The following is a 27,731-nucleotide window of genomic DNA, read 5'->3' as shown; positions in this document are numbered from 1 at the left end:
TTATGAAATTAGGCCCTGGGCACAGAAGTTTTTGGTAAGCAGTGCAATGAAATTTGACATTGGTGTTACCTGAATTTGAAAAGTGTGATAACCTGTTAAATATTTTTGGACTGTCAACCAAACAAGGAGGTGGTCTAGAACCAACAGGGTAATGGCTACCTATAGTCTACTGAACAACTACATCACCACATTTTAGTTGAAAGGGTAGTAATTTATTTTTAACGTATTTTGTAAATCCACTTAATCCGTTAAAAAATTCAATTAAAATAGATGTAAAATTAAATAACTCGCTATTTATGCACAAATAAAAAATTTAACAGTTCACGGTTGGACAAAATTATAAACAGATATTTATTGAATAAACAAGCAGATTAATCACAGCATCCAGAGTGACGCTTCTGCCTTTGTTAACGGTAACAAAATTGTTTACGTTGCAATGTTTACGCAAGTCTCTTTAGATTACAAAACATTTTTTTGTACATGAATGTATTTGTTATGGCACCAGCTTTATTTTACAAAATGTTATTTTACTGAGGAAAGAACAGGCAACAACACCTCTATTGAAAGTATTGTCTTATATCATACAAACAATATTTACTTGCAGATAGCAATACACTTTTAAAATCATTATCATGCCCTCACCCTACACGTTTTCAAAAATGACTTCCAATGGAGACTTCTGTAATTCTTTCTTTTGTCCCTGTAAACTTGGTACACAAAATTCCTCATGGAGCACCCCAGATCTTAAGAAAATTTAAAATGGAGTCCTTTTGTTGTCCCTTTTGGGGATTAAGTCTACAAATGGGCCTTGTACGATACCTGACATCCATGGGCAAAGGTAATTTTTCAATAATGAGTTTCATCGCTGACAAAAACGTCTGAAACTACGATCCACATTTTAATCAGGTTGCTGAAATGATGTAATTTCTACCATTTGGTGACCCTTGGAGTTTCAGGAGCTTGAACAGTATCCTCAGCACCGTAGGTGTAGATCACAGAGCATGATTACTTCATAAATGGAAAATGATAAAAGCAAACACTTTTTCACCTGGCAAAAAAAGTTCAAATTCAGACAAAAGTCTGAAATTTCTCATCCGTCCATTTTCATAGATCAAAATGACATCCTAAACAATTTTAAGTAGCAGTCCATAATGTCAACTGCAGAATAACAACGTCCTGACCTGAACCCGCAAAGTGTCCGTTGCCGTGGAATTTCTTCATTTAAGTTTTCTTGGGACTTTCTCCAAGTAAGGTCCACACACACACAGCTCCCAATGCCGCCACTGCACCCCTAGAAACACACAACAAATTCAGAAAGGTTCATTACAATTTGCAGACAGTGCCTTTACAACTTGTGGTCCCATCAAAAGTATTCAAAACAGTAGATTAAAAGTAATGAAAAAGTACATGCAACTTATAAAAATCAACATACAGGCACAATTGATTAAAAGCAAGATTAAAAAGACATTGTTTTTATTGAAGACCAGTCACAACTCACTCCAAGTGGTCCTGCTGGCTAGTTCAGTGTTAAAAGACAGTCTCTATTTAATATAAAATACGGACTAGTGAAAAAGGTAGTTGACTAGTGAAATGACAAGGTGACCAGTCAAGCTGGCTAGTCATTGAAAAAATGTTAAAGGGACGCGTTGCCTTGGATCGGGCGAGTTGGTCTAGTGAAAATTGTTTGGAACCGTTTGTTCTTAAATGCATATGGTTAGAAAGATTTTTTTTAAAGTAGAATATAATGATCCACACACATGTGCTTCGAAACTGCACGGTTTTTCTTTTTTACCTTTTTTTTTACGAACCAACACAGCCGGGCCATTTTGTGGAGTCAAAAAATTTACTCCATAAAATGGCATACCGTGTTATGGAAAACCATGTAATTTCAAAGCATGTGTGTGTGGATCATTATATTCTACTTTTAAAACATATTTCTGATCATATCAATTTGATAACAAACGGTTTTAAACGGTTTTAAACGCTTTTTAAAGATCAACACAACCAGATCCAAGGAAATGTGTCCCTTTAAGGGCAAAACCTGTTGGGGAGCATTATGAGTATAATAAAGGTTAACTTACCACAGGCCATAGCGGATGGGTTTAGAATGTTGGAAGATGTTATAGTAAGCTATGTGCATTCCCTTGTCATTCTTGAAAGCCCTCAAGATATCCTAGGTTAACTTACCAGAGGCCATAGCGGATGGGTTTAGAATGCTGGAAGATGTTATAGTAAGCTATGTGCATTCCCTTGTCATTCTTGAAAGCCCTCAAGATGTCCTTGCTCCTAGAAAACAAAATAAATTAACAACATTTTAAAATTACTTGCCAATAAAACGTTTTTGAAGAATCTAAATTTTACTGTCTGCATTCACCGATAAGTTATAAGCCTAAAAATTTGTGAGAAACATTTCAAAATGTATTAAAACGAAACCTGACTAATTTGTTTTACCATATCCTTGCTCATAATAAATAAAAATAAAATAAAAAACTGCTTGCCAAGGTAACAAATATTTACAAAGGATCTCAGTTTCACTGTCTGTGTTCGTCAATTTAAAGATAAAAGCGTGAAACTTTGTTCCCAAAAACTGAGAAACAATACAAAATGTTAAACAAAGTTAGATCAATTAATACTAGGGAATATAATGTGTATTAAAGACAATGGACACAATTGGTAATTGGCAAAGACCAGTCTACTCACTTGGTGTATCTCAACATATGCATAAAATAACAAATCTGGGAAAAAAATATTACATAAGCAAAATAATAAGCACAGAAGATGGAGAAAACAAGGTTAATCTATTATGTAATACCAAAATAAAGAGAGTATAAGGCTTTCAAATGAAGCCAAGACTTGTAGAAGGCAGCCTGGTCTGGACAGACAAACTATAACCAAGGAGACAAGACAAACAGGTAAACAAGAAAACATTTACAAAAACCAGACTGGGTTGCTATGAGAGAAATGTGTATAAACTAGTAGGGTAAAAGATTTCCCTTGTGTAGCTGAGCAATATGCTTTGCAAAATGTATCAGTTGCTAGTAAAAAAATCACTATTTGCTATTCCATAATATTAGCATTCAATGTGCACAAAACTTTCTGGTCTAAATTGCTATATAAAATTTTTGACATTTGCTAAAGCAAATGGCTGATGACATAGGAGCTGGTTTAAAAGAGAGCTAAGCCACATATAATGGGAGGCTACAGCCACAGCTAGGATCTTTACTAAGCGTGTCGCTTCAGACCATTACCACAACATCTCTTGTTAATTTGACAAACAGAGAAATTAACAGGCATTATATAAGCTCCTTGAAAAAAAACATGATTTTTTTATCGAGTACAAGGGCTGATCTACATGTACATGGTGTAGGCCTGTAAAGACATTTCAGGCTTTTTAATCACATTTTTAAAAGATTTTTCTAAGGGCAAAAAAAAATTCGGAAAACAGACTTAAGTAGGAAGAATATGATGCCTGAATTAAAATGAAATGTGTGAGGCAGGCTTCCCCATCCAGCCCAATTTCCTTTCCGTGGAAGAATTTTGAGGTAAACAAGACATTCAGGGAGGTTCATACCCTCCGTATGTTGCAGTCGCAACCAATGCATGTCTCCTATCAATCATCTTGACATCTGCTGACGCTAATGCTTCCATCTTAGCTGTCAACTGTAGAAAAAAACGCAAAAAATAACGTCACCTCCGAGAATAAACTTCTAGAGAAATGAACGAAAGTACCCCAGAAACATTTGACGCTCTGCGCCAACACATACTTGCTGCAAAATGGATTGATTTACATGATCGTGGCACTTGTACATTATCTAACCCTGGTCACCACTGGACCATTTATTTAATTCCTTAGACCATTTCAGCTTCTAGGGGAGTATAAAGCTTGTGCGCTGCAAATTATGTAGCGAACCAAGCTACATCAATCACAAGAACAATCACTGCCCTCACAGGTACCCGTTTACCCTTTAGTGAAAAGAAGCATTTACGGTCTTGCTCAAGGACACAAGTGTCATGAACTGGATTCAATCTCACACCCTGTTGACCTAGCCAAGAAAACCTTAAACTTGATGCTACTATGTGAGGAATTGACACCACATTTTTGTTGATGAACTTGATCACAACAAATTCAACTTGCCTCCATAGCATGAAGAGGAGAGCGCCCTCTTGCAGTGACATAAAGAAGCTTCGGGAGAAATGAGGCTGGATCATCACCGGCTAGATTCTACAAGAAAAAGAAAATTAATATTTTCCATATCTTGTCTGCTAGGGTTGACTCGGTCATTTATCTTAAAGGCAGTGGACACTATTGGTAACTACTCAAAATAATTATTTGCATAAAACCTTACTTGGTAACGAGTAATGGGGAGAGGTTGATAGTAAAACACATTGTGAGAAACGGCTCCCTCTGAATTTTCATAATTTTGGAGAAAGAAGTAATTTTCCACGAATTTGATTTCGAGACCTCAGATTTAGAATTTGAGGTCTCAAAATCAACCATCTAAAACCACACAACTTCGTGTGACAAGGGTGTTTTTTCTTTCATTATTATTTCGCAACTTCGACGACCAATATTGAGCTCAAATTTTCACAGGTTTGTTATTTTATGCGTATGTTGAAATACAGCAAGTGAGAAGACAAGTCTTTGACAATTACCAATAGTGTCCAGTGTCTTTAATACTTGCATGAGAACAGGATTTAAATCAATAAAGTAATATTTAAGTTTTTCTAAGCAACACACAACTTTACAAGAGTGACCAAGTTAAAAATGTGGTTAGTTTGCATTTGCATCATTCTAAAACAATATCTTAAAAGTCTCTGCAGTGACATATATGAGCCTTTTCCAGCACCCATGCTTTCCCATTTCACAATTTTTTCAAAGATAATCTGATGCATTGAGGAAAACAAAATAGATTATCTGTGAGTAAATTAAAAAATTATTTTAAAGATTGAGTAATACTACATAAAATTCCATAGAATGTACTGCATATATATCATTTATTCTGATAATTTTGAAAATGACAAAATTTCAAATTGGGGAGGGGCAGAGGGGGGGAGGGGGACCATCAACAAATATTGAAGGGTGCAGGTTCAGATCCTGATCTAGTTAAATTTTCTTTGCACAAGTGTCAAAACTGAGCAGGCCAGGATTCCAGCACCAGTCTGTAAATTACAGAACTTTTAGTCCACTGCTAAAACCCTCGGCCACGACACCCCTATATATATGTAAGTGGTTTGGATACTTTTTGTAACACAAAACACAATGTCTTAAACTTACACCGTTTGAAAATAATGATAGTAGAAACCTTACCTTAAAATATTACTTGCTGATGTGCTGTAGTTTTTGGGAAATGAGTAAAACAATGTCATGAAAATACATTTTTCTCAAAAACTACACCACCGCAGGAAGTAACATTTTAAAGCCATTATACACTTTCGGTACAGAGAAAAATTAAAAGTTCACAGATTTACAAATAATTTACAGGGTTTACAGAAGGTAGTGGTGAAAGACTTGTCTTGAAATATTATTCCATGAAATGCTTTACTCTTTGAGAAAACATTAAAACAATATCAATTCTCGATAGCGAGAATTACAGATTTATTTTAAACACATGTCATGACACTGCAAAACGTGGGGAAACAAGGGTGGGTTTTCCCGTTATTTTCTCCCGACTCCGATGACCGAATGAGCCTAAATTTTCACAGGTTTGTTATTTTATATAGAAGTTGTGATACACGAAGTGTGGGCCTTGGACAGCACTGTTTATTGAAAGTGTCCAATGGCTTTAAGGGAAGCTTTCTACCATCATTACATGTATCTTAAAACTGTGTGAGTTTAATGTAAATCTGTGGACATTGTGTTTTGTGTCCTAAAAGAAGTACCCAGACCCTTGAAAAAATGTATGGAAAGGAAAGGTGAACTTACAAGGTATGGTATGTGAGCTCTGATCAGGTTGATCTTGTTTTCATACTCAGCCAGAGCCGGCAAGTAACTACTGAATGGTAATGGAGTAGACTCCAACGCACTAAACATCAAAGAGAGATCAAACAGAAAAAGACCTAAAAGTTAGTCCTACAAGCATAACAGCTTTTATTTATATTAATTTTAGTTTTTACCCCCACACCGATGTTTATTAGCACGGTATACTCAGTACTTCCCGAGTCCTGTGAAAAAATATCACAGGCATATTACTCGTGTGGGATTCGAACCCACGACCCTTGCAATTCTAGAGCAGTGTCTTACCAACTAGACCACCGAGACTGCCTGGTAGCTAGAGGCAGTTCGAAAGCGACCTTAAAGGCAGTGGACACTATTGGTAATTAATAAAAATAATTATCAGCATAAAACCTTACTTTGTAACGAGTAATGGGGAAAGGTTGATGGAATAAAACATTGTGACAAACAGCTCCCTCTGAAGTGACCTAGTTTTGGAGAAAGGAGCAATTTTCCACGAATTTGATTTCGAGACCTCAAGTTTAGAACTTGAGGTCTCGAAATCAACCATCTAAACGCAACTTCGTGTGACAAGGGTGTTTTTTTTTTCATAGTTATCTTGCAACTCCGCTGACCGATCGAGCTCAAATTTTCACAGGTTTGTTATTTTATTCATATGTTGAGATACCCCAAGAGAGAAGACTGGTTTTTGAGCAATTACCAATAGTGTACACTGTCTTTAAACCAAAACAGGGTGCCGAGGCACATAGTTGGCTGCGAGTTTATGCCTTTTCAGCGATTCGGCCATAGCCAGTGCTGAAGCTACTAACTTTCACAAGGCCAACCACTACTTTCAAACAAAGGAAACTTTGGCGGTGGCTCTATAAAAATGGAAGAATGAAAATGACTTTACCTGGTATCCTTAGCCGCTATGTAGTGAGCCATTCTCAAGAAAACTAATAGAGGGGAAATGGCACAAAGATTTTATAAGGTTGTTTGTTGGTGTACTAGCATTTCTCTAAAAATGGGCGACACAGTATTCAAATTTTTTGAAACTAAAGCCGGCACTCTTATAAAAAAAAAAAAAACTATGGTAATTGTTGGAACTCTGATTGTGGTAGGGTGCCTGATTCGCTGTGAGCTCATGCAGTCCTCAATCCGACAGAACCAATCAAAACATGCAGTTGGATTTTGATGAGTTTGGGTTTGGCAGTTGGATTTTGATGGGTTGTGGTATTTTAAAGGCAGTGGACACCATTGGTAATTAATCAAAATAATTATTAGCATAAAACCTTACTTGGTAACGAGTAATGGGGAGAGGTTGATGGTATAAAACATTGTGAAAAACGGCTCCCTCTGAGAAACGTAGTTTTCGAGAAAGAAGAAATTTTCCAAGAATTTGATTTTGAAACTCAGAATTAGATTTTGAGGTCTCGAAATCAAGCATCTGAAAGCACACAACTTCGCGTGACAAGGGTGTTTTTTTCTTTCATTATTTTCTCGCAAATTTGCTGACCAATTGAGCTCAAATTTTCACAGTTTTTTTTTTTTATGCATATGTTAGATACACCAAGTGAGAGGACTGGTCTTTGACAATTACCAATAGTGTCCAGTGTCTTTAAGCAGCTCGTTGAACTGAGCCCAACCTTTTCTGTTAATGATAGAAGGTTGTTACTAGAGAGCTTACCTACACTCTAATAACAAAAATCACAATATTGGTAGCTCATTATTTGAGATGTTTACTCTATTGAGAGACGTTTGATAATGCTAGATCACAGCAGACTTATCAGGTAAATCCATTGTTGTCGGAAGTGTGCGAAAGCTCAGAACTACGTCAACACCGGAAATTTACCTGGTAAGTCTGCTGCCATTTATTGATCAAAAGTCTCCATGATGGTATAGTATGCCTGATTCACTGTGAAGCAGTCAGATTACTGGTGCAGTCATCAGTCAAACAGAATTAATCGAAACATGCAGTTGGATTGTAATGGGTTTGAGTATGATAATTGGATTTTGATGGGTTAGGATTTGTGGTTATGTACGAGACTCACCATAGCCAGCTAGGTAGGCATCAAATCCAGCTTCATGGAAGAGTTCGTTCTCACCTAGTGCAGCAGGGAACAAACCAAACGTTCACTCTTTATTTTATTTATTTTTAACAATATTTGTTTATGAGAGATTGCCTTACATCACAAGGCCACGGATGGTGAGGGCTACACATTAACTGATTTGGGCTATTAACCCAAATCAACTGCCCCAAATCAACTGCAAGGTAACATGAAAAAAGACAAGTCAAGGTTACTTGTTGTACCTCTGTACAAATTGTGAAGTTTGATTGGTCGAGAACCAATCACATGCCGTGCAACAAATACGCATGTTAAATGGCTTGCGGGGCAACATGAAAAGTGATGTACACCGGTGTACATCACCTTGATCGCTACTGGCAGTGGTCGATTTCCAGTGCTCTGTACGAAACAGCCACGGGTTCGAGGGAATTGTTTCTTGCTCGTCTGCTTATAAACAATGAATAGTCCGTCGTAATAATGTTTGCAGATGACAACAGAACTTCGAGAAGAGGAATAACAATTTTACAAAGATATAACAAATCAATTGTTGCACACTGTGACTGGGGTCCATGGGTTTTGTACACCCTCGAGGGCAAATGGCACCCTTGGCTTCGCCTCGGGTTCCATTCCCCCCCTCGGGTGTACAAAACGTCATGGACCCCAGTCACAGCATGCAACAATTGTATAATGAAAAAAGACAAGGCTGCAGAGGCAATTGGCATCATGAAAACAGACAAAAGAGACGGGGCACTCACTGTATCTCAAGGCGTTGTTGGCAAGCACTATATCAGGAGAGTACAAGACAAGATACTTTCCTCTATGACTGTGTAAGTTCCTGTACACTTGCTCAAGACTTGTGATGCTCAACGACAAACCTCTCTCCTCTAGTCCCTGAAAGAGATGCGGGGCAAGGTACAACAAGCTGTAAATATTCCTTCATTTAAAATATTCTTTTAGAATTCGTCCACTGTTAGATGTACACTGTTAGTCCAGAGTGTGGGGTGTGGACGCCAAATCAAATTGTCTATTGTATTGGGGAGTCTTTGATTAAAGGGCCAGACGGGTTGATTTATACCTAAAAACTTAACATTTCTCATTTCGGGTTTAAAGTCTTTTTACTTTATTTGTCAAATTTTCATCAGATTTGCTGATTGCTCTGTGATTTTACCTTTTACCAATGTGTGATTAGCACTGTCCATTCGTCACTTTCTCAAGAAGAGTGGAAACAAAATCCATATTCGGATGGGATTTTCCTCTTTAGAAGGTGAGAGGATGCATGCGAGAGAGTACCCATATGAGTACCCATTGGTTACCCATTGGAAACCTACTGGGTACCCATTGGGTACCCATTGGTTACCCATTGGAAACTTACTGGGTACCCATTGGGTACCCATTGGTTACCCATTGGAAACCTACTGGGTACCCATTGGTTACTCATTGGTTACCCATTGGAAACCTACTGGGTACCCAGTGATGAGTACACATAGTTACCCAGTGGGTGCCCAGTACGGTTACCCATAAGTAACCAGAATACCGATCGGGAACCCACGAGAGGGTAAAATTCACTAATCTAACCTTTCTTATCTTCAAGATGAGATGTTTGGTATCGAAGATGTGGGGAAACAGTTCATGAATATTCCTCTTGAAGTCATTCAACTTCTCTGAAGAAAAAAAAAACCAACAAAAACACCAATTTAAGGGACTTTAGCAGGGTTCGGTAGCATTTCCTTCCAAATCAAATTAACCTTCACAGGGGACTATTCTCTACTTTTTCTTCGGCGTTATGTTTTTTTCAGAGTGTTGGTTTAAATTCTGTGCCCTTGAGCAAGGTACTCAACCATAATTGCTTCGTAAAATATTTGTAAGGTAGTGCATTCTACTCTACCAGCCATGCTACTAGTGGATGACACCCGTGACTACATCCTTATAGACCGATCCATTAGGCTCCGCCCACGACACACGTGTGAGCAAGAACACGTGAGCCTCTCCAATGTCTCTCTGCACAATCTGCCGCGTGCGCCAAGCATACGCGCACGCATGTCGGACCTTATTTGTAGGACCTTCGTTGCGTTATGATTGGTCAATACGCAATGGGGCGGAGCCTAATGGATCGGTCTATTACAGACTGTGAAGAGGGCAACTCCGTTTCAGGCCCAGGAGTAGGTGGCAACATGTCCCATGTTTGAAGCTTTGCATGGTGTGAAGGATAATAAAAATTTGTAAACCATGTAATAATTTTCTTTTTAGGGAGTGTTTGGCTCTGAGAAGGGCCTGCTTGGTCTCGACGTTTCGAACAGTATACTCTGCTCGTCTTCAGGAGAAGGAGGTGGCCTCCTAAACAGGAGCAAAGTATACTGTTTGAAACCTTGAGACGAAATCAGCTCTTTTCAGAGCCAACACTCCCTTAAAAGAGAATTATTAAATGGTTGTACCCGCAAGTTTACTATTATTTATAGTTTAATGCTTACAACATTATGGAAAAACAAGAGACAATTTGGCTGATCCCTCAAGAAAATGATCGTCTCACCTGGAAGTGGCTTGTGGAACTTGGCGTGAAGAAAAAGAAGATCAGTGAGGAGGTTGTGACCGATCAGTGGCTGAAAGTCCAAGTTGGGAAAACAATTTGAAGGGAAGGTTTATGTTTGGTAGTTAATCACTCTTAAAATTAGTTACAGTACAAACAGGCATGGAACTGCCCGTTGAAAAAAAAAAAAGAGGAAAATTTTCAGAGGCACAACGCACATGCGGAGCGAGGCAGCTGAAACGCCACGGGACATGATACCCACAATGGTACCCTAGAAAATGTTGAGGTTTATTATGCTCTTAGGTGCATTGTTAGCATGTACTAGGCTTATTTTACATGATTGTAGTTGTACACTGTTGTCGCCAGGCATATATTAGGCTTTTAAAAAAAAATCAGAAAAAATAAATAATTTTTTTTTTTTTTTTTCATGCTTAATAAAAAACAAAAACACAGAATGCCACGGATACGCCGAAGAGTTCCATGCCTGTACAAACCGTTAAAAGCCTACAGCAGTGTTGGATAGTATAAGGAATTTTGAGAAACAATTCACTTCAAGGTTATGTGGTTATGTAAGAACAGTGTTGATCCAATTCAATACAATGCAATGAAATAATCTTTATTAGATCCCAAAAAGGGTAATTCAAATGCTCGCATACAGTAAAAACATAGACACATTAAAAACATACAAAACAGACAATTATAGGTATATACAATTACAAGAAAAGTAAAAAGAAAAAGTATCATTCATAAAATTGAGATAAGAAAAACACTGGAGACCAAACAGGGTTGAGCCATAATTTGGTAAAGGGTGTCCGAATTTGATGACAATTAAAAAAAAAAACTAGGTGTCCTCTGGCCAACACAATGGGTCAACAATAACTCAACATTTGGATGGTCACATAAAACAAAATTAAATAAAAAATAAACAACAAAAAATAGAGTGAAAATAATTTGAAGCACAAAAAAAGTATTATTTTTAGGTAGAACAAAACATTGCCAGTAGTTTAGCATCCAATGTATGAACTTTATCAGTGTGGTTAAGATCAAATTATTTTGATTTTTTTTTAACACAAATTCATGATTTAAAATTTACCTTTTTACTCTCGGACAGACACCTAAAGACCTTTGTAAAGCCATCAATTCTATCAAGTAACCTGTAGGGGAGATAAAAGCCATATTAGTCAGGGTTTTGAGTTTTACACTTGACCACAGACCCGGTAGTTTTAGTGTCGGCCAGTAGACTTATGACCGGTGTAGCAGGAGATTGGTCCGTGTTTACGTCAAAGGTATTTCACTTGCTGTTAGAAGGGAATTTCGGCCTGTGCACTTGCGTACTCCACATTACTAGGCATTCTATGCTGACAAGGCTAGCAAAGAAATTTTGCGCTTGTACCTAAGTGGAGAATGGTGATCATAAGCACAGAATTCTGCGGTAAGCAGAGCCATGAAATTGGGCCTTGATTAAGTAGGCTTCACATACCTTTCTGTCCATGGAGGTTCTGCCGCCAGTAAGTCTGCTCTCTGCTCTGGGGTAACCTTTGTTATCAAGATCTGAATGAAGGATATACACAGCAGTTATACATTTGGCAATCACTCTTAAAGCCATTATACACTTTCGGTAAACAGTGTTGTCCAAGGCCCACACTTTGTGTACCACAACTTCTATATCAAATAACAAACCTGTGAAAATTTAGGCTCAATCGGTCATCGGAGTCGGGAGAAAACAACGGAAAAACCTACCCTTGTTTCCGCGCGTTTCGCCGTGTCATGACATGTGTTTAAAATAAATCCGTAATTCTTGTTAACGAGAATTTATATTGTTTTGCTGTTTTCTCAAAAAGTAAAGCATTTCATGGAATAATATTTCAGGAGAAGTCTTTCACCATTGCCTTCTGTAAACCCTGTAAGTTATTTGTAAATCTGTGAACTTTTTTTTTTTTTTCTGAACCGAAAGGGTCCAATGGCTTTAAAACTAATGGCAATAAAAGCTTTTGGTTAAAAAGAGCCTACAGCAGCTTTTCGTTAAGTATAAAGCATTTTGAGAAACATTTCTCTTAGAAGTAATGTGGTTATGAATTTTTTTTAAAGCTTGTTTATGCCCCCAAATTTTACTCTGTGAAGCAATACTACGATCTTCCATATTTTAAGAGGAATGTCAATTCCCACCTTCAGCTCCACTGAGTTTTCTGCATGTCTATGTTTTCTTCCTTGTAGCCCTTAACCCAGAGTGGCGTTTAGCCTTGTTTTGGGCGACTTGCATAAAAAAAAAAATTACTGTCATAACTTTTCTTTCTGTGTGGACAAATTTGCTACGGATTTTCAGCGATATTTTAAAACCCCACCATCTTTTGAAATATAATTATATGTACAACCTAACCTAGGTAATTGTCATAGACCAGTCTTCTCACTTGGTGAATCTCAACATATGCATAAAATAACAAACCTGTAAAAATTTGAACTCAATTGGTCGTCGAAGTTGTGAGATAATAATGGAAGAAAAAGCATCCTTGTGCTTTCAGATGCTTGAATTCGAGACCTCAAAATCAAATTCAAATATTTTAGTAAGAACTTCTTTCTCAAAAGTGACGTTACTTCAGAGGGAGCCGTTTCTCACAATGTTTTATACTATCAACATCTCTCCATTGAACACTAACAAGTAAGTTTTTAATGCTAAAAATTATTTTGAGCAATTACCAAACAGTGCCATTAAAACAACCGAAATTGAAAAGACTCCTTGGCATGCAGTCTGAGTCAGATTTCCACTGTGGGGTCGACCGTTATTTAGAGGTTGTTCAAATAAAACAGTAAACTCAAAGCAAAAGCTGTGAGCATACAATTTTGCAGGTGCAGGCTGCAGTGTTCATGGCATTAATAAAAATAATAATGTATGAATTTGTTTTTAACTATACCTCCCCTGTGTTGACTTTAGATGTCCAAATAGTTGGAAAATAGTTCCGCAACAGTGCTTGCACCTGAATTGACAAAATATCTGATGGGGGAAAATAGAAAGAGAAGGGTAGTTCCTTTTGTAATCCTAAATGATAAAATGCCTTATGCTTGAGTCCAGTGCTCTTTACTCTAGGCCACGGCATGCTTATCAAAAAAGACACAATGCTTATCAATAAAGACCCTATGAAAATCACCCGTGAACAGTTTCAGATGAATAGTGTCTACTTGCCGAGAAAACAGCTAAATAAAAATTCAGTTTAACTTCAAATCCATCCACGGTTAGTAAGGTGACGGTGAGTGCATCTGTTGCTTCAGCACTCGTGAAAGGACACCAGGCCTCATTATGCTGAGAAACGATTCATGAAGGAATCGTTTCTCACAATCATGCTTTTTTGGGGGGTGAGAAATTATCCAAACCAAAGGGGGCTTTTATTGCAAATGGAATCATTTTTTCAAAATACTTTCAGTACCAAATATGTTCAAACCTTGAAATAACGTGGGTTGTATCACTTTATTACGACTAAAAAAGCAACCCAAGGAAAAATGTTATAGACAGGTTAAAAAACATTTTAATTGGAGAAATGGTCTCTACCTCTATCATTCCACGCCATTTGTCAATTTAAAAAAAAATCATTAGTTCTTTTCGAGTACCAATTATGACCCTACCTTTAAATTACGTGGGTTGTATCACTTCATTTCCGTTAAAAAGCAACCCAAGGAAAAATGCGAAGTACAGGTTAAAAAACATTTTAATTGGAGAAATGGTTTCTACCTCTATCTTCCACGCCATTTTTCAACAATTTTTTTGTCAATAAAGTTTTCAAATGGTTTCTTCAAAGTTGATGTCTCATTAAGAGTGAGGCAGGAAGCACTCATTAGTTACAAATTTTTCACACATGTTCATAAAACACGGGTTCAATTTCACAGAGCTGCTTATTTAATAAGCAGAAATGATTACTTTGATAACGATTTCCAACTGTTAGCAAAACTTAGCGGGATACCAGTCATGGTACATGTGTCATAGTATCTTGGCTGGTGACCATATTCTAGTGAGCATAATGGTGTTGTGCTTAGCTACGTTCTGTGCTTAAAAACACATGACGATGCCATGATGATATCGTTTTATACAGTTTGTTTTGTAAACAACTTTTGTCGTAAAAGACCAGTCTTCTCACTTCGTGTATCTCAACTCACTGTGAATGAAGATGTTTGTAATATAACAAACTTACCTGTAAGTTTCAGCTTTAGTAGTCATCAAGTTTTGGAGGAAAAAAAAAAGAGAAAACCACAGAGCGTTTTCAGGAGAGTCGCGTAAATACAAGTACTGGTAAACATGTTTGACATAAAATAATTTTCGCCTCTTTTGAGACGGAAATTATTTTTGTGACATTGTTTTACAAAATTACTAATTTCTCACAAACTACAGCAATTAGGAAGTAATATTTTAAGGAAAGCTTTATACCATCATTATCTTCAAACCGTGTAAGTTTAAAGGCACTGGACACTATTGGTAATTACTCAAAGTAATTGTTAGCATAAAAACTTACTCGGTAACGAGCAATGGAGAGCTGTTGATAGCATAAAAATTTGTGAGAAACGGCTCCCTCTGAAGTAATATAGCTTTTAAGAAAAAGGTAATTTCTCACTCAAATATTAAAAGAACTCAAGCCTGAAGTATTTTTTTTTTTTAGCCATCTGATGAAAGCACACAAACTTGTGTAACAATGGTGTTTTTTCTTTTATTATTCTCGCGCAACTTCGATGACCAATTGAGCCCAACTGTTCACAGGTTTGTTATATTATGCATATATTGGGATACACAAGCAAGAATTCTGGTCTTTGACAAGTGAGGTGTCCAGTGCCTTTCCTTTCAGTCTGTGTGTCTCAACTTACCGTCTTGGATCTTGGCCATGCTGATCTGATCCCCATCATTGGCACTAGGCAACCACTCAGACAACTGGGACGACAAACTCTTGATCAAATCCCTATCCACATCACTGTGATCAAAATCAATCAAATAAAAATCAATCAATTACAATTCTTAAAGTACGGGAGCATGGATAAATTACATGTATGTCACGGGCACGCCCGCGATCCGATGCGTTTCCTTCGTGTGGCAACTCAAACAAAAGAAAACCTTTCCCAGTGTCACACTTTTTCCTGCCATTGCCCGGCCTTGATGGAGAATCACTGCATAATAAAGGAACAATGGTGTTGGCTAAACTAAACTGTGTAGTATGCAGGGGTGAAAGTCATTACCAACGAAAAAGTCTGAAACTTAAAAGCAGAACTTCTCGATTTAAAAAAAAGCCCAGCTCCGTGTGTACTAATAATAATAAGAATCAACCTTTTGAATAAATGATTTGTCCTCATGTTTTTAACAAAGACTGCAACTATTATTTTTAAATCTTTCCTTCTGATGTTTGTATGTTGTTTTCCCTAATTCCGCCGTTGGTCGCGATGGAAAATGTATATTTTTAATGATTCTAAAAAAACCAATAATAATAATAATTTTAATATTAATGATAATAATAATAATTCCTAGTTATTAATTTATTATTTGCTTTTAGTTTATATTGTTTTTCTGTATAATTTAATTTACTTTAGATTTGTTAAATTTCTATGTACTGTCTAATTCTCACAATTGTTTTGTTTTCTCAACAAGAGTATGAAATAAACGTGTATTGAATTGAATAATAAGCCACACCTTGTAAGAATGGTTTCGTGCTGCTCAGCCTGCTCCCTTAACCCCTCGGCCTCCTCTGTACTGACGTAAGTAACTCCCTCATGAAACAGCTGTGAGAAACAACATTCTTCAGTAAGAAAATAAAAGAGTGGTACAAGGTCTTGAACGTTGGTTTAAAAAGGCCAGGGCCAAGGCCAAGGCGAGGTCCTTAAGTTTATTATTGCATGGGCACGATCCTGCAAGGTTTTAAACCAAAGTTCAAGACAGAGTCACCACTCTATAATATCAATTAAATAAGATCAATTTTACTTCTTTCAAGATTGCTGATTCTGTGATTCCTCTCTCTCATTCTTGCAGAAATCTTGGTATAAATTTCGATTGTACATAGTCTATTGTCAGGTCATATAAATCCAATGTGTGTAAATCTGTTTGTTACCAGTTGAGAAATGTTGGCCTGATCCGCAAATACCTGACCTGTCCAGCCACTGAGAAAATGGTCCATGCTTTCATTTCTTCTCGGCTGGATTTCGGTAATGGTCTTGTTTTTCACTTACCCCAAACTTAACTTTCTAAACTACAAAAATTACAAAACGCAGCTGCTCGTATTGTCACTCTTACCAGGAAACACACTCACATTACACTGATTCTGAAGTCACTACACTGGCTACCAGTCGAATCTCATATTACTTTCAAACTTCTGTTGCTTATCTTTCATTGCATTAATGGTTCTGCTCCTATATATAACATTTCTTTTGTTAAAGCTTATACTCCTGTGCGATCTCTCCGATCTTCCAATGCATGCATGCTTCAAGTTACTAAGAGTAGCAAGTCATGGGGCGATAGGTCTTTTTCCCATGCTGGACCCACATTCTGGAATGACTTGCCTCTACAAATCCGCAATATTTCTAACATCAATACTTTCAAGGTTAAGTTGAAAACCGCTTTGTTTAGTCTCGCCTATGTGTAATTGGTCTATTTATCTTATTTTCCTTGCTGTGTGTGGTTCCCCCTCCTGTGCGCCTTGAGCACCTCATTTTGGTGGATTCTGGCGCCCTATAAATATTCTTTGTTATTATTATTATTATTCATAAAATAAATGCCATATATGTACAAAGAAAATGTAACAATGTTAGAAAAATCTATCCAAAATAAATATGTTGTAAATTTTCAGTTCTTGTCATGATCTCATGCTCTGGTCCTTGATAACAGGTTTAAATAGTCAAATGCTAAATGTTAAATGTGTGATAAGGTCCCATGCAAAAAGGTTGCACAGCCTGAAGAATGGCCCTTATTCTAAAAGAAAATCGGCCAAAGGACAAATTACAAATTCTGATGTTTTCTGCAGGCCCTTTAAAGACAGTGGACACTATTGGTAAATGTCAAAGACCAGTCTTCTCACTTGGTGTATCTCAACATATGCATAAAATAATAAACATGTGAAAATTTGAGCTCAATCTGTCATAGAAGTTGCGAGATAATAATGAAAGAAAAAACACCCTTGTCACACGAAGTTGTGTGCTTTCTGATGCTTGATTTCGAGACCTCAAGTTCTAAACTTGAGGTCTCGAAATCAAATTCGTGGAAAATTACTTCTCTCTCGAAAACAACGTCACTTCAGAGGGAGCCGTTTCTCACAATGTTTTATACTATCAACCTCTCCCCATTACTCGTAACCAAGAAAAGTTTTATGATGATACTTATTTTGAGTAATTATCAATAGTGTCCACTGCCTTTAAACTACAGTTCATCAGCTCCAATGTGTGTCTGTCTTAAATTGCCATGGATGCAGTAATCACACCAAAGTACAATAGATACTGATTGATCATAAGGCATAAAAAAAAAATATATGTTATGTTGGCGTAACGGGCCCAAAAATAGGTAGGTAGGGATTTTTTTTCTCCCTCCCAGCAAAGAATATGACATGTTTTCTAATTGTTTGAGCTGGTAGTGTACACGATAACAAAAGAAAACCAGGCTACACACAACAAATAGTATATTTTTTAACTCTTGATGACATTTATTTCATTTTTTTGTCTTTAAATAGATTTTTAATCATTAAATTTCTTCCCTTGAAAAAGTAAAAAATATCCAGGGTCGGCCGTATTTTTAGGGTAGGTCAAGTTACCCCAACGTAACATTTTTTCAGCCTAAGCCTATAGTAGCCTGAATGTGTGTTTCTTTATAAAAAGCAGAGTGATAGACACAGTTGTTTTTTCCTAATGATGCTTGTTTCAATGCACTTTTTGTACACGACCGACGCTGAAGATTCTGTCACCTTTTTTCCCTCAATTCCAACACCTTAGGCACAGCACATAATGAATCTGCCCTTGCATCCTGTGGGGGGGGGGGAGGCTACTGACCCAATGATAATGAGAAAACAGATAGTTACCTTGTTGAAGTCAAACTTGTACTGACACAGGAACTGGATGCTGGATGCCTACAAAATATTAGAAAGAGATATTCATTGTTTAGGCCTTTCCCTTTGTTTTGTATGCAGGCTTTCTAACTCCATTCATGTATTTCCACTTCACTACTTTTGTTACTGTATAGTTACCTGTTCCCGTTTGTTGTGTTGTCTTTTAGCCTTCGAGTAAGACTCTGCTGGGGTCAAAATGTCAGGCTTTTAACTATTTTTTTGCATTTATAACCTCGGTCCTTTTGTTTTGGTTGGTAAGTTGTTTTCTCAAAGAGAAAAAAAGTAAAAGAAAACAAGCTGTTGCATACTGCTTCTGAACCAAAGCGACCTACATGTATGGTAATAACAAAATAGTTAATGGGCTGAAGTTTGGACCCTAGCAGAGTCCTTCTCGAAGGCTTGAGAAAGACTCTGCTATGGTCAAAGCGTCAGGCTATTTTTTGCAAAGAAAAAAGAGACACTTGAATACTCAAAGCGCTTCCAACATTATTACCCCTGGTCACCTGGGCCATTTAATTCATTGTGGAGTACAGCCTGTGCAACAACTATTCACTACTGAGCTAGTTCTATCACAAGAACTAAAGGAGCACTAACTCTGATTTTAAGATATTACATTAACTACAGTTAATAGTGCAGTCAAAAACAGTTGTGTCTACGGTGTTGAACGACTTGTATTGTTTTATCTCATTGTATGAATTTGTGTCGTTTTTATTGTACAATATGTATTCTAGCTGTATTTTTGCTTATAAATCTCTTTTTAGCTTAATGTCAATATGAATCTGTTTTAAGGATTCAAATGTCAGATGCTATGTTAAGAATAAATTTATTAAGAATAAATATTATTATTTTCAAATATATTGATGAAAGTTAGTGCATACCTGACAGGTAAACCTTGCATCAATGACGGAGCAACTCCTTGGGAAAAGGTAGAAGTTATAAGTGTGTGCCGCATACCTGCATCGAAGAACAAAAATACCGATTGACTTTTAGAATTAGAAAACCTTGGGTTGAACAAAGACAAATCAACTAATGCAGGACCTGAACCTGTGACCTCTGAATTAAAGTGCAGGCGCTCCACCAACTGAGATATAACTTGCCATTATAGACCTTTATCATGGTGCAGCCATCTTGAATTTCTCCCATTGATATCAATGTAACCAAACCAATTGGCTGGAAGAACAAAATAGTCTGGTTCCTATTTGCAAAATGATTATTAGTGTTCATTATTGTTATTCGATAAAAGGTACATGACCAAAATGGAGGCAGCACGAAAAAGGTATATTGGCGGTCCCCTTAATTTTTCAAAAATTTGGTTCAACAAAATGGCAGACCAGATAAGTTAACGATGTAAACGGGAAACCATATATTTAATATAAAGCCCACATCGCCCAATCCAAAGGCATTAATACCCCATCATGCAATTCCTCATATGAATAAAAAATTAATTGACTCACTTCTGCTTACTTGGAACTTTGACAAATGCCGAGAGACCTGGAAAAAACAAAGCCATAAAATTATAAAAACGACTATTACAACACAACCAGTCACGTATCTTCACATTTCCAGATCGCTCATATTGATGTAAAAGAATTGTGAGACTGTCAAGTTTTTACTCTGTTCTTGATACAAATTAACCAATTGCAAGGGTCATGGGTTTGAATCCCACCCAAGTAATAATGACTGTGAATTTGTTCAAAGTACTGAGCATGAGTATACAGTGCTTTAACACATTGGTGTATATGGGTAAAAACCCAAATTAATATTCTTTATCCCGATGCAAACTTAACATCTATTACAAAATAACCAGTTTATCAAAATATCCTCTTACTACCAGTCTGTTTTCTCAGGAACCCAGCCCTAGGTCTCAAATTACCTGGAGGCCATGGCCTCTGTTGCCCCTAGTCTTGGCCTTAGTGCCCCTACAAAAGTTTCCCCAAGACTTTAAGGTATCCTATGGAGGTGCCCTTTGCAAAATAAAAAAGGCCTACCCTATAAGAAGAATTTCTAGGCATGTGATCCATGCTTCATAATGCTACGACTATGACATTATTGCAAACACTTGTAAGACTTTATATGTTTCCAAAGGAAAACCCCTTACAGTTGCTTAATAAAAAGTTTTGTCCTCTCCACAGAGCCCAATATCATAGAGCTGCTTAAGCAGAAAACATTGTTCTGCTAAGCTCAAGCAAGCAGGATACCAGTTGCATTTTGTACATATAATGGTATTTTAGCTGGTAACCATATTCTGGTAGGCATAATTTTGGTGTGCTTTTTATAGCAACTTTTTAAAACAATAATAAAATAACATGCATTTATATAGCGCTTAATACAAGGTTTCTAAGCGCTTTTATGCTTAAGCAGCTCAAAACGAAAATTGGGTCCAGATGATTATTTTTGGACAACTCAAGTTTGAGTTTTAAAACAGGCTTACAGCCACACTTTTGCAGTCTTGGTACAAAATTGCTGGGCAGTGGTGTAGGAAAACCCCATCACAGTGGTCCATTGGCCAAAGCTAGTTAAAAAAAATAACCTAATTTTGGTAAACAAATGTCCAAATAATCTGGCATCCCTTATCAATATGAATTATTGGCCGAGAATGACAAACCTAATAGTCCCTCTAATAGACCCTCTATAGTCCCTCTAGTCACTTGTAATCACAAGCTTGGTTTGAATCCTACCGCTGATTTCACAATGACAAGAATAAAGTACTGTTGTCTCTGATCGTTTCATATCCTGTTTTTTTTTTTTCTTAGCTCCCTCGACGGGAAGATCATCGAAACATAAAACCTTTTAGCTCACCTATTTGACAGATGGTAAACTGAGTGGCTGTCTGCCTTAGTTTCTTGTATCTATCTTGGGTCGTATCAAACAAACTGTTAAAGCTGTCTCGTTCAAAATGTAGTCCGGTGAACTCCGTATCAATAGCTAAAGATACACACACAACACTTATTATTAAACCTTTATAGACCTACATGTAAGTTTACAATTTCAGCTACTCATGTTTAAAGCAATTATACACTTTCGGCACAGAAAAAAAAAAGTTCACAGATTTACAAATAACTTACAGGGTTTACAGAAGGTAATGGTGAAAGACTTCTCTTGAAATATTATTCAATGAAACGCTTTACTTTTCGAGAAAACATTCAAACAACTATCAATTCTCGTTGTCAAGAATTACAGATTTATTTTAAACACATGTCATTACACGGCGAAACGTGCGGAAACAAGGTAGGGTTTTCCGCGTTATTTTCTCCCGACTCCGATGATCGATTGAGCCTAACTTTTCACAGGTTTATTATTATACTGTTTACCGAAAGTGTCCAATGGCTTTAAGGACATTATTGGTAATTATCAAACACTAGTCTTCACAGTTGGTGTATCTCACCATATGCATAAAATAACAAACCTGTGAAAATTTGAGCTCAATCGGTCATCGAAGTTGCGAGATAATAACAAAAGAAAAGAACAGCCTTGTCACACGAAGTTGTGTGCTTTCAGATGCTTGATTTCGAGACCTCAAATTCTAAATCTGAGGTCTCAAAATCAAATTCGTGGAGTCACTGCATATAAAGTTATTGCAATTTTGTAATTCTAACCATTTTTTTAAAGAAAGTTTATCTGCACATGGCAGGGCTCGATTTAATTGTAAACGCCTTTTTCCTTCTTATTTTTGTTATGTCTCCTATTTATTGTTTCAAGTAGTTTTGTTTTAACTTTTAATGCTTTCCTTTGTGAAACTGACCCCGCAGAAAACTTTCCATCCATCCTGCAACCAGTTTTTCACTCATTTTTCCCAAGGATATCTCATCATTTGAGTAGTAAATTAGATAATAACATGTTTTAACTAATTTCAATGATTAACCAACCCAATGAAAAAAAGTGGTGGCGGGAAAACCTTTCCTGTTTGTTCCGAAATTTATTTAATTCCCAGAAAAACAGCACTAATTTATTAATAACAATAACACAGACATCGAGATCTACTTCTCTAGGCTAGTAGTTAAGAGTCCCTGCCTGTAAGAGTGTACCAAATGGTGATTCATGGGTTCTCAGATCTTCTTCTAAACTAGACAGCGAAGCTGCCATGGCGAGCTGCCGATCGCCAGATAGAACCAATGACTAACAGAAAAACCAATCATTTGATCAACTGATGGTCACAGGGGTGGAGACATTGACAAGTATGAAGTTAAGACCATTTAAGGTTTTCATCTTTTCATATTATCTACATGTAAGCAGCAATATTTGATGGAAGTTTTAAATCTGTACATCATTGCAATAAAGAGTGATGACCATTTAAAGGGACAGTTTGCCTTTTCCAGAAGAATAGTTTCAATTCAGTACATTGTTGCAATAAGAAGTTATGACCATTTGAGGTTTTCATTGTTTCAGCTCATTCAACTGGAACCATTGATGCACTCTTTGAATTTTATCTTTTCATATGTATCTATACGACAGAAGCAATGTATTAAGTTTCAAGTCAGTACATCGTTGCAATAAGAAGTTATGACCATTTAAGGTTTTCATTGTTTCAGCTCATTCAACTGGAACCATTGATGCTCTCTTTGAATTTTATCTTTTCATATGTATCTATACGACAGAAGCAAAATTTGACTTAAGTTTCAAGTCAGTACATCGTTGCAATCAGGAGTTATGATCATTTTATGTTTTTCATTGTTTCAGCTCATTCAACTGGAACCAGTGACAGAGAGATTGTTTTTTGTTTAAACAAATTATTTCAAAACTTTAAGATTTAAGTTTGAGTTTGTTTCTTTAAAATCCAGATGTCAATGTTTAACTTTGAGCCTGAAAAAAAAAACTTTAACATTTTTAGTGTTCCAAAAACTTTAAAAAAAATATTTATTCCAAAAACTTTAACATTTTCTTATTCCAAAAACTTCAACATTATTGGAAAACATAGCTAAAAACTACAAAAAATGACTGACAAGTATATGTAACAATCTCACTTGGGCTTGTACATACCAAAAACAACTCAACTCAAACACTGAAACTTAAACCCAAAACTTTAACATTTCCACTGAGTGCGGACGGACGGACAGACGGACGGACACAATCGGTTACATAGGCTCGCATACTGCTAAAGCAGCTCACCAAAAATTAGAGTGATACATTATCATACCAAACGAATAAATCCAAAATATTAGTTTGCTGATGCTTTCGGTTTTGGAGTTACCAGTTATCAAAGTTTCGGCCTAAAAGCCCTCGAGAAACGAGTAGTACATTCCCTGTAAACACAAAAATGTGCGCCAAGGTCATCCCAACAAAAGTAAAACATTTTTTGAAACCTCCAGTTGGGCTTATAAATAACAAAAGTAAAAAAAAAAAATTGGGATCTCGTTGGCGCATCATGTTACGCGCACCTGAACCTTTGACGAACAGTGCCCTCGTGCCATTTTCAACGCCTCATAACTCAGCGCGCCTATAAGATCCCATGAATTAAACGAAAAAGAATCTTGGGATCTCTGCAACTTGGTTGTCCCAAATTAATTATAGAGCCCTTCCTTAGTTGATAAAATGTTGACAGGGCTTCGAAGTTGGTTCTTGACAGAAAATGTATTACAAAACACCAATATTTTCTGTGGAGAGCCAACATCAAAGCCATGTCAACATTTTATCAAATGAACAAGGGCTCTATAATTAATTTGGGACAATCACATGTGCCTAGATATTATAAGTGGTTTTCCCCAACATAAAGGATAGAGCCCTTGTTCATTAAATAAAATCTTGAAAAGGCTCTGAAGTTGGCTCTTGACAGAAAATATAAAAAACACCCATATTCTTTGTAACCTTTGACCTTGGCAACAGTTACCAACCAACATTAAACTAACACCATTTGTAAAAACAAGTCCAGTCTTTCTCTTGACCAAAATTCGTTTTGGAGACCTGACACCTTCTTGGTTTGCCAACATTTTGAAATTGGGGGATATTTCTCACTTTCGGTTGCCACAGCAATGCATAAGTATAGGCATGTATTGTGAACTTTTGATCTGTAATATTTGTTAGCGCCACTCAAATCCCATTTGGTTTTTGCTTTTTATGTGCTGCTGAGAATCTATATAATCATAAAACGCAGACAACTTAATGGGATCATATTGGCGCGTGGATTTCTAGACGACGCAAAATCGCCCGAAATAGGCAGTAGTGTAGTTTCATATGACCTTTGACCTTTGTTATATTGGTGGGCCAACATGATCCCAATTATTTTTCAATTGAAATCTGTTTAGGAACACTCAACTTAACCAAATACAAGAAAACATTGATGGGATCTTGTTGCCACAGATACATACAGTGATGAAAAAAGTGAATGTTGTCCCAATTTAGGCAAAAATGTGTGAAATGGCAATACTTTAGAAAATTTTCAAGTTGCAAGTTGCAGAGATCCCAAGATTCTTTTTCCATTTGTCATTAGATGAAAACTGTTCCAACATCCGGTTGTCATTAACATATTTTTTTTATGTTGGCGCGCAAAGTTACGGAGGTGCGAAAACGCAATATATTGGTAAAATTTGAACTTTGACCTCTATTATCTCTCTGCACCAATGAGATCCCACGCACTTTGCACTTAAATTTGTTTTAGGGATGCAAGCTCTTACATTTGAACTTATTCAATTCATATGATCCTATAGGCGCGTTGAGTTATGAGGCGTTGAAAATGGCATGAGGGCACTGTTCGTCAAAGGTTCAGGTGCGCGTAACATGACGCGCCAATGAGATCCCCAATTTTTTTTTTACTTTTGTTATACTTATAGGCCTAAGCCCAACTGGAGGTTTCAAAAAATGTTTTACTTTTTTTGGGATGACCTTGGCGCACGTTTTTGTGTTTACAGGGAATGTACTATTCGTTTTTCGAGGGCTTTTTTTTGGCCCAAACTTTGACAACTGGTAACTCCAAAACCGAAAGCGTCAGCAAACTAAAATTTTAGATTTATTCGTTTGGTATTTTTTGGAAGAAGGAAAAGTTTCCGTATGGCGCCACCACTTTTTCATTCGATATGAAATAATTTAGTATCTTATTTACCTCAATGAGATATCCCTTTTTGTAAAAATGAGTGAGAAAGTGGTGGACTATACGGAAAGTTTTCCCTGTAGTGTTTTGCATTTTCACGAAATAGATGCAACGCTAAACTCGGTGACACAACAACAGCTCACCCGATTTGAGTTGTTGAGTCACTGCAAAAACCTACATAAAATGCATTCTTTCATTCTAAATATGAGCTTTATCTTGAAGATTCTTTCACACTTACCAACAAACTCACTCGCTTCAATACTGGAGATAATTTCTGGAAGTAATTCTTCAAAGTTGTTTCTTGTCACATTAGTCATGGCGAAAGCTCAAACTTTTGTTTCGAACATGCCGCTTTTGTTTATAAGGCCGTGTCCGAAAGGGCGACTTCGGCTACAGCTACGGCTAGATTGCGCGCATCTGCCTATTCTTCAACACTGATAGACGCGCTGATCTAGCCGTAGCTGTAGCCGAAGTCGTCGTTTCGGACACGGCCTAACTTGCCGAAATCATAAACTACCAACCTCGTTCTCATCGGGTCCAGTGGTGAACAATCTCACGGGGACATAACGCATTGGTGGTGTCGTCTCAATGTCATGACGGGTAGGGGAGGGGTAAGCGGGGGGGGGGGGGGGGGGGGGGTGGGGGAGGGAGGGGGAATGGTGGGGGCGGGGCCGTCTACTGCCAGCAGGGCCTAATTCCTTTACAATTTTCTGCTAAGCAGAAATGAACATTGGTATTGGTAAGCATAATGATAGTTTTTGTTCTTTTAAATAAGCACCTCGATGAAATTTCCCGAATCTAACTTGATGCTTTCTAGTGTTTCATAAAACAAAATTCGAGTTGAAAAAATCGTTTACACAACCACATAATGGGAATGGGACCCAAAATATCCTGCGACGGTCTTCCATCACCACGGCATTTTGACTTAGCGGCATTTTGGTTGTTGGAAAACAAATAAACACATAAAATAAAAAGACACTCATCCTCCTCTTTTGAGAAAAATTCGGACGATCAAGTGGTTATTTTATTTTATTTGACTTAACTTGCTAAGCAATGTTCTGAGCTTAGCAGGGTTTTGTGCTTGTACAGGCTTTATGAAATCGGGCCCAGATATGAGCTAAAAGCCTACTATACCACCTTTAATAGGGGCGGGCGGGGTGTGGCCGGTGTCAAATGCAATTGTGTCCGCCATGCAATACTGTCCGCTCCGGACACTTTTGCATATGCAATCGTGTCCGGGGCTATGCAAAAACCGTCCCGGCATGCAGCAGACATGTACATGACTGTACATTATATGCGCGCGTAAATAAGCGTGCATGCACTGAACCTACGTAAATTATGCAGCATGAAAATTCACGTAATGATTGCAGAGAATACCCAACGGCCGAACATTTCCCAGTCATGACATGCACTTAGCTTGTAAAAAAAATGGCGAACGTGTTCCGTCGACCAAGGGCGTTTACTGCAAGGACGGTTTTGCACGGGGGCGGACACAACTGCATATGCAAATGTGTCCGGGCGGACACAATTGCATTATGCAGCAGCGTCACCCGGGCGGACACGATTGCATATGCAAAACCGTCCGGCGGACATTATTGCATATGCTAAAATGTGTTCCGGATACTATTGCACAGAGGAATTGCATTCGATACAGGCAGGAAACAGTCTCCATTGGTAGCTCCTACATTTACAAATATTTCGTATCGGAAAGGGCGTAACTCCCCAAAAGACGACCATGTTGTTGTTTTTTGGTTTTTTTTGTGGTGGTGGTGGCAGGGGGGTCTGAAATGGACGCTATTAACCGCCGGTTAACGAATTTAACATCGGCCAACCAGGGAACACGTTCTTGTCAACGTGCTGCTCCGACGCGACTCGTTAAAGACACTGGACACTATTATTGGTAATTGTGAAAGACCAGTCTTCTCACTTGGTGTATCTCAACATGCATATAGGCCTAAAATAACAAACCTGTGAAAACTTGAGCTCAATATTGGTCGTCGAAGTTGCGAGATAAAAATGAAAGAAAACACCCTTGTCACGCGAAGTTGTGTGCTTTCAGATGCTTGATTTTGAGACCTCAAAATCTAATTCTGGGGTCTCGAAATCAAATTCGTGGAATTAAAGTACGTTAATTCAG

General features: G+C 37.4%; 1 protein-coding gene across 1 annotated transcript; it reads right to left on the bottom strand.

The window, feature by feature from the left end:
* Positions 1–1,158: 1,158 nt before the first annotated feature.
* LOC139939027 (poly(A)-specific ribonuclease PNLDC1-like) lies at positions 1,159–25,998 on the bottom strand. The gene is made up of 20 exons (XM_071934739.1): positions 25,833–25,998; positions 21,373–21,498; positions 20,028–20,064; positions 19,452–19,527; positions 18,547–18,594; positions 16,179–16,267; positions 15,365–15,468; positions 13,432–13,511; positions 12,003–12,073; positions 11,616–11,676; positions 10,526–10,595; positions 9,574–9,659; positions 8,754–8,889; positions 7,984–8,037; positions 6,846–6,888; positions 5,924–6,023; positions 4,136–4,222; positions 3,572–3,660; positions 2,188–2,286; positions 1,159–1,291 (listed from the first exon to the last, which is right to left on the bottom strand). The coding sequence occupies exons 1-20, from the start codon at positions 25,909–25,911 to the stop codon at positions 1,222–1,224; spliced, it is 1,605 nt and encodes a 534-aa protein (XP_071790840.1). The 5' UTR covers positions 25,912–25,998; the 3' UTR covers positions 1,159–1,221.
* Positions 25,999–27,731: the final 1,733 nt, after the last annotated feature.

This window comes from Asterias amurensis, chromosome 6 (assembly GCF_032118995.1).
Source record: "Asterias amurensis chromosome 6, ASM3211899v1".
Lineage (NCBI taxonomy): Eukaryota > Metazoa > Echinodermata > Asteroidea > Forcipulatida > Asteriidae > Asterias > Asterias amurensis.
This window is presented reverse-complemented; position numbering and strand designations above follow the sequence as displayed.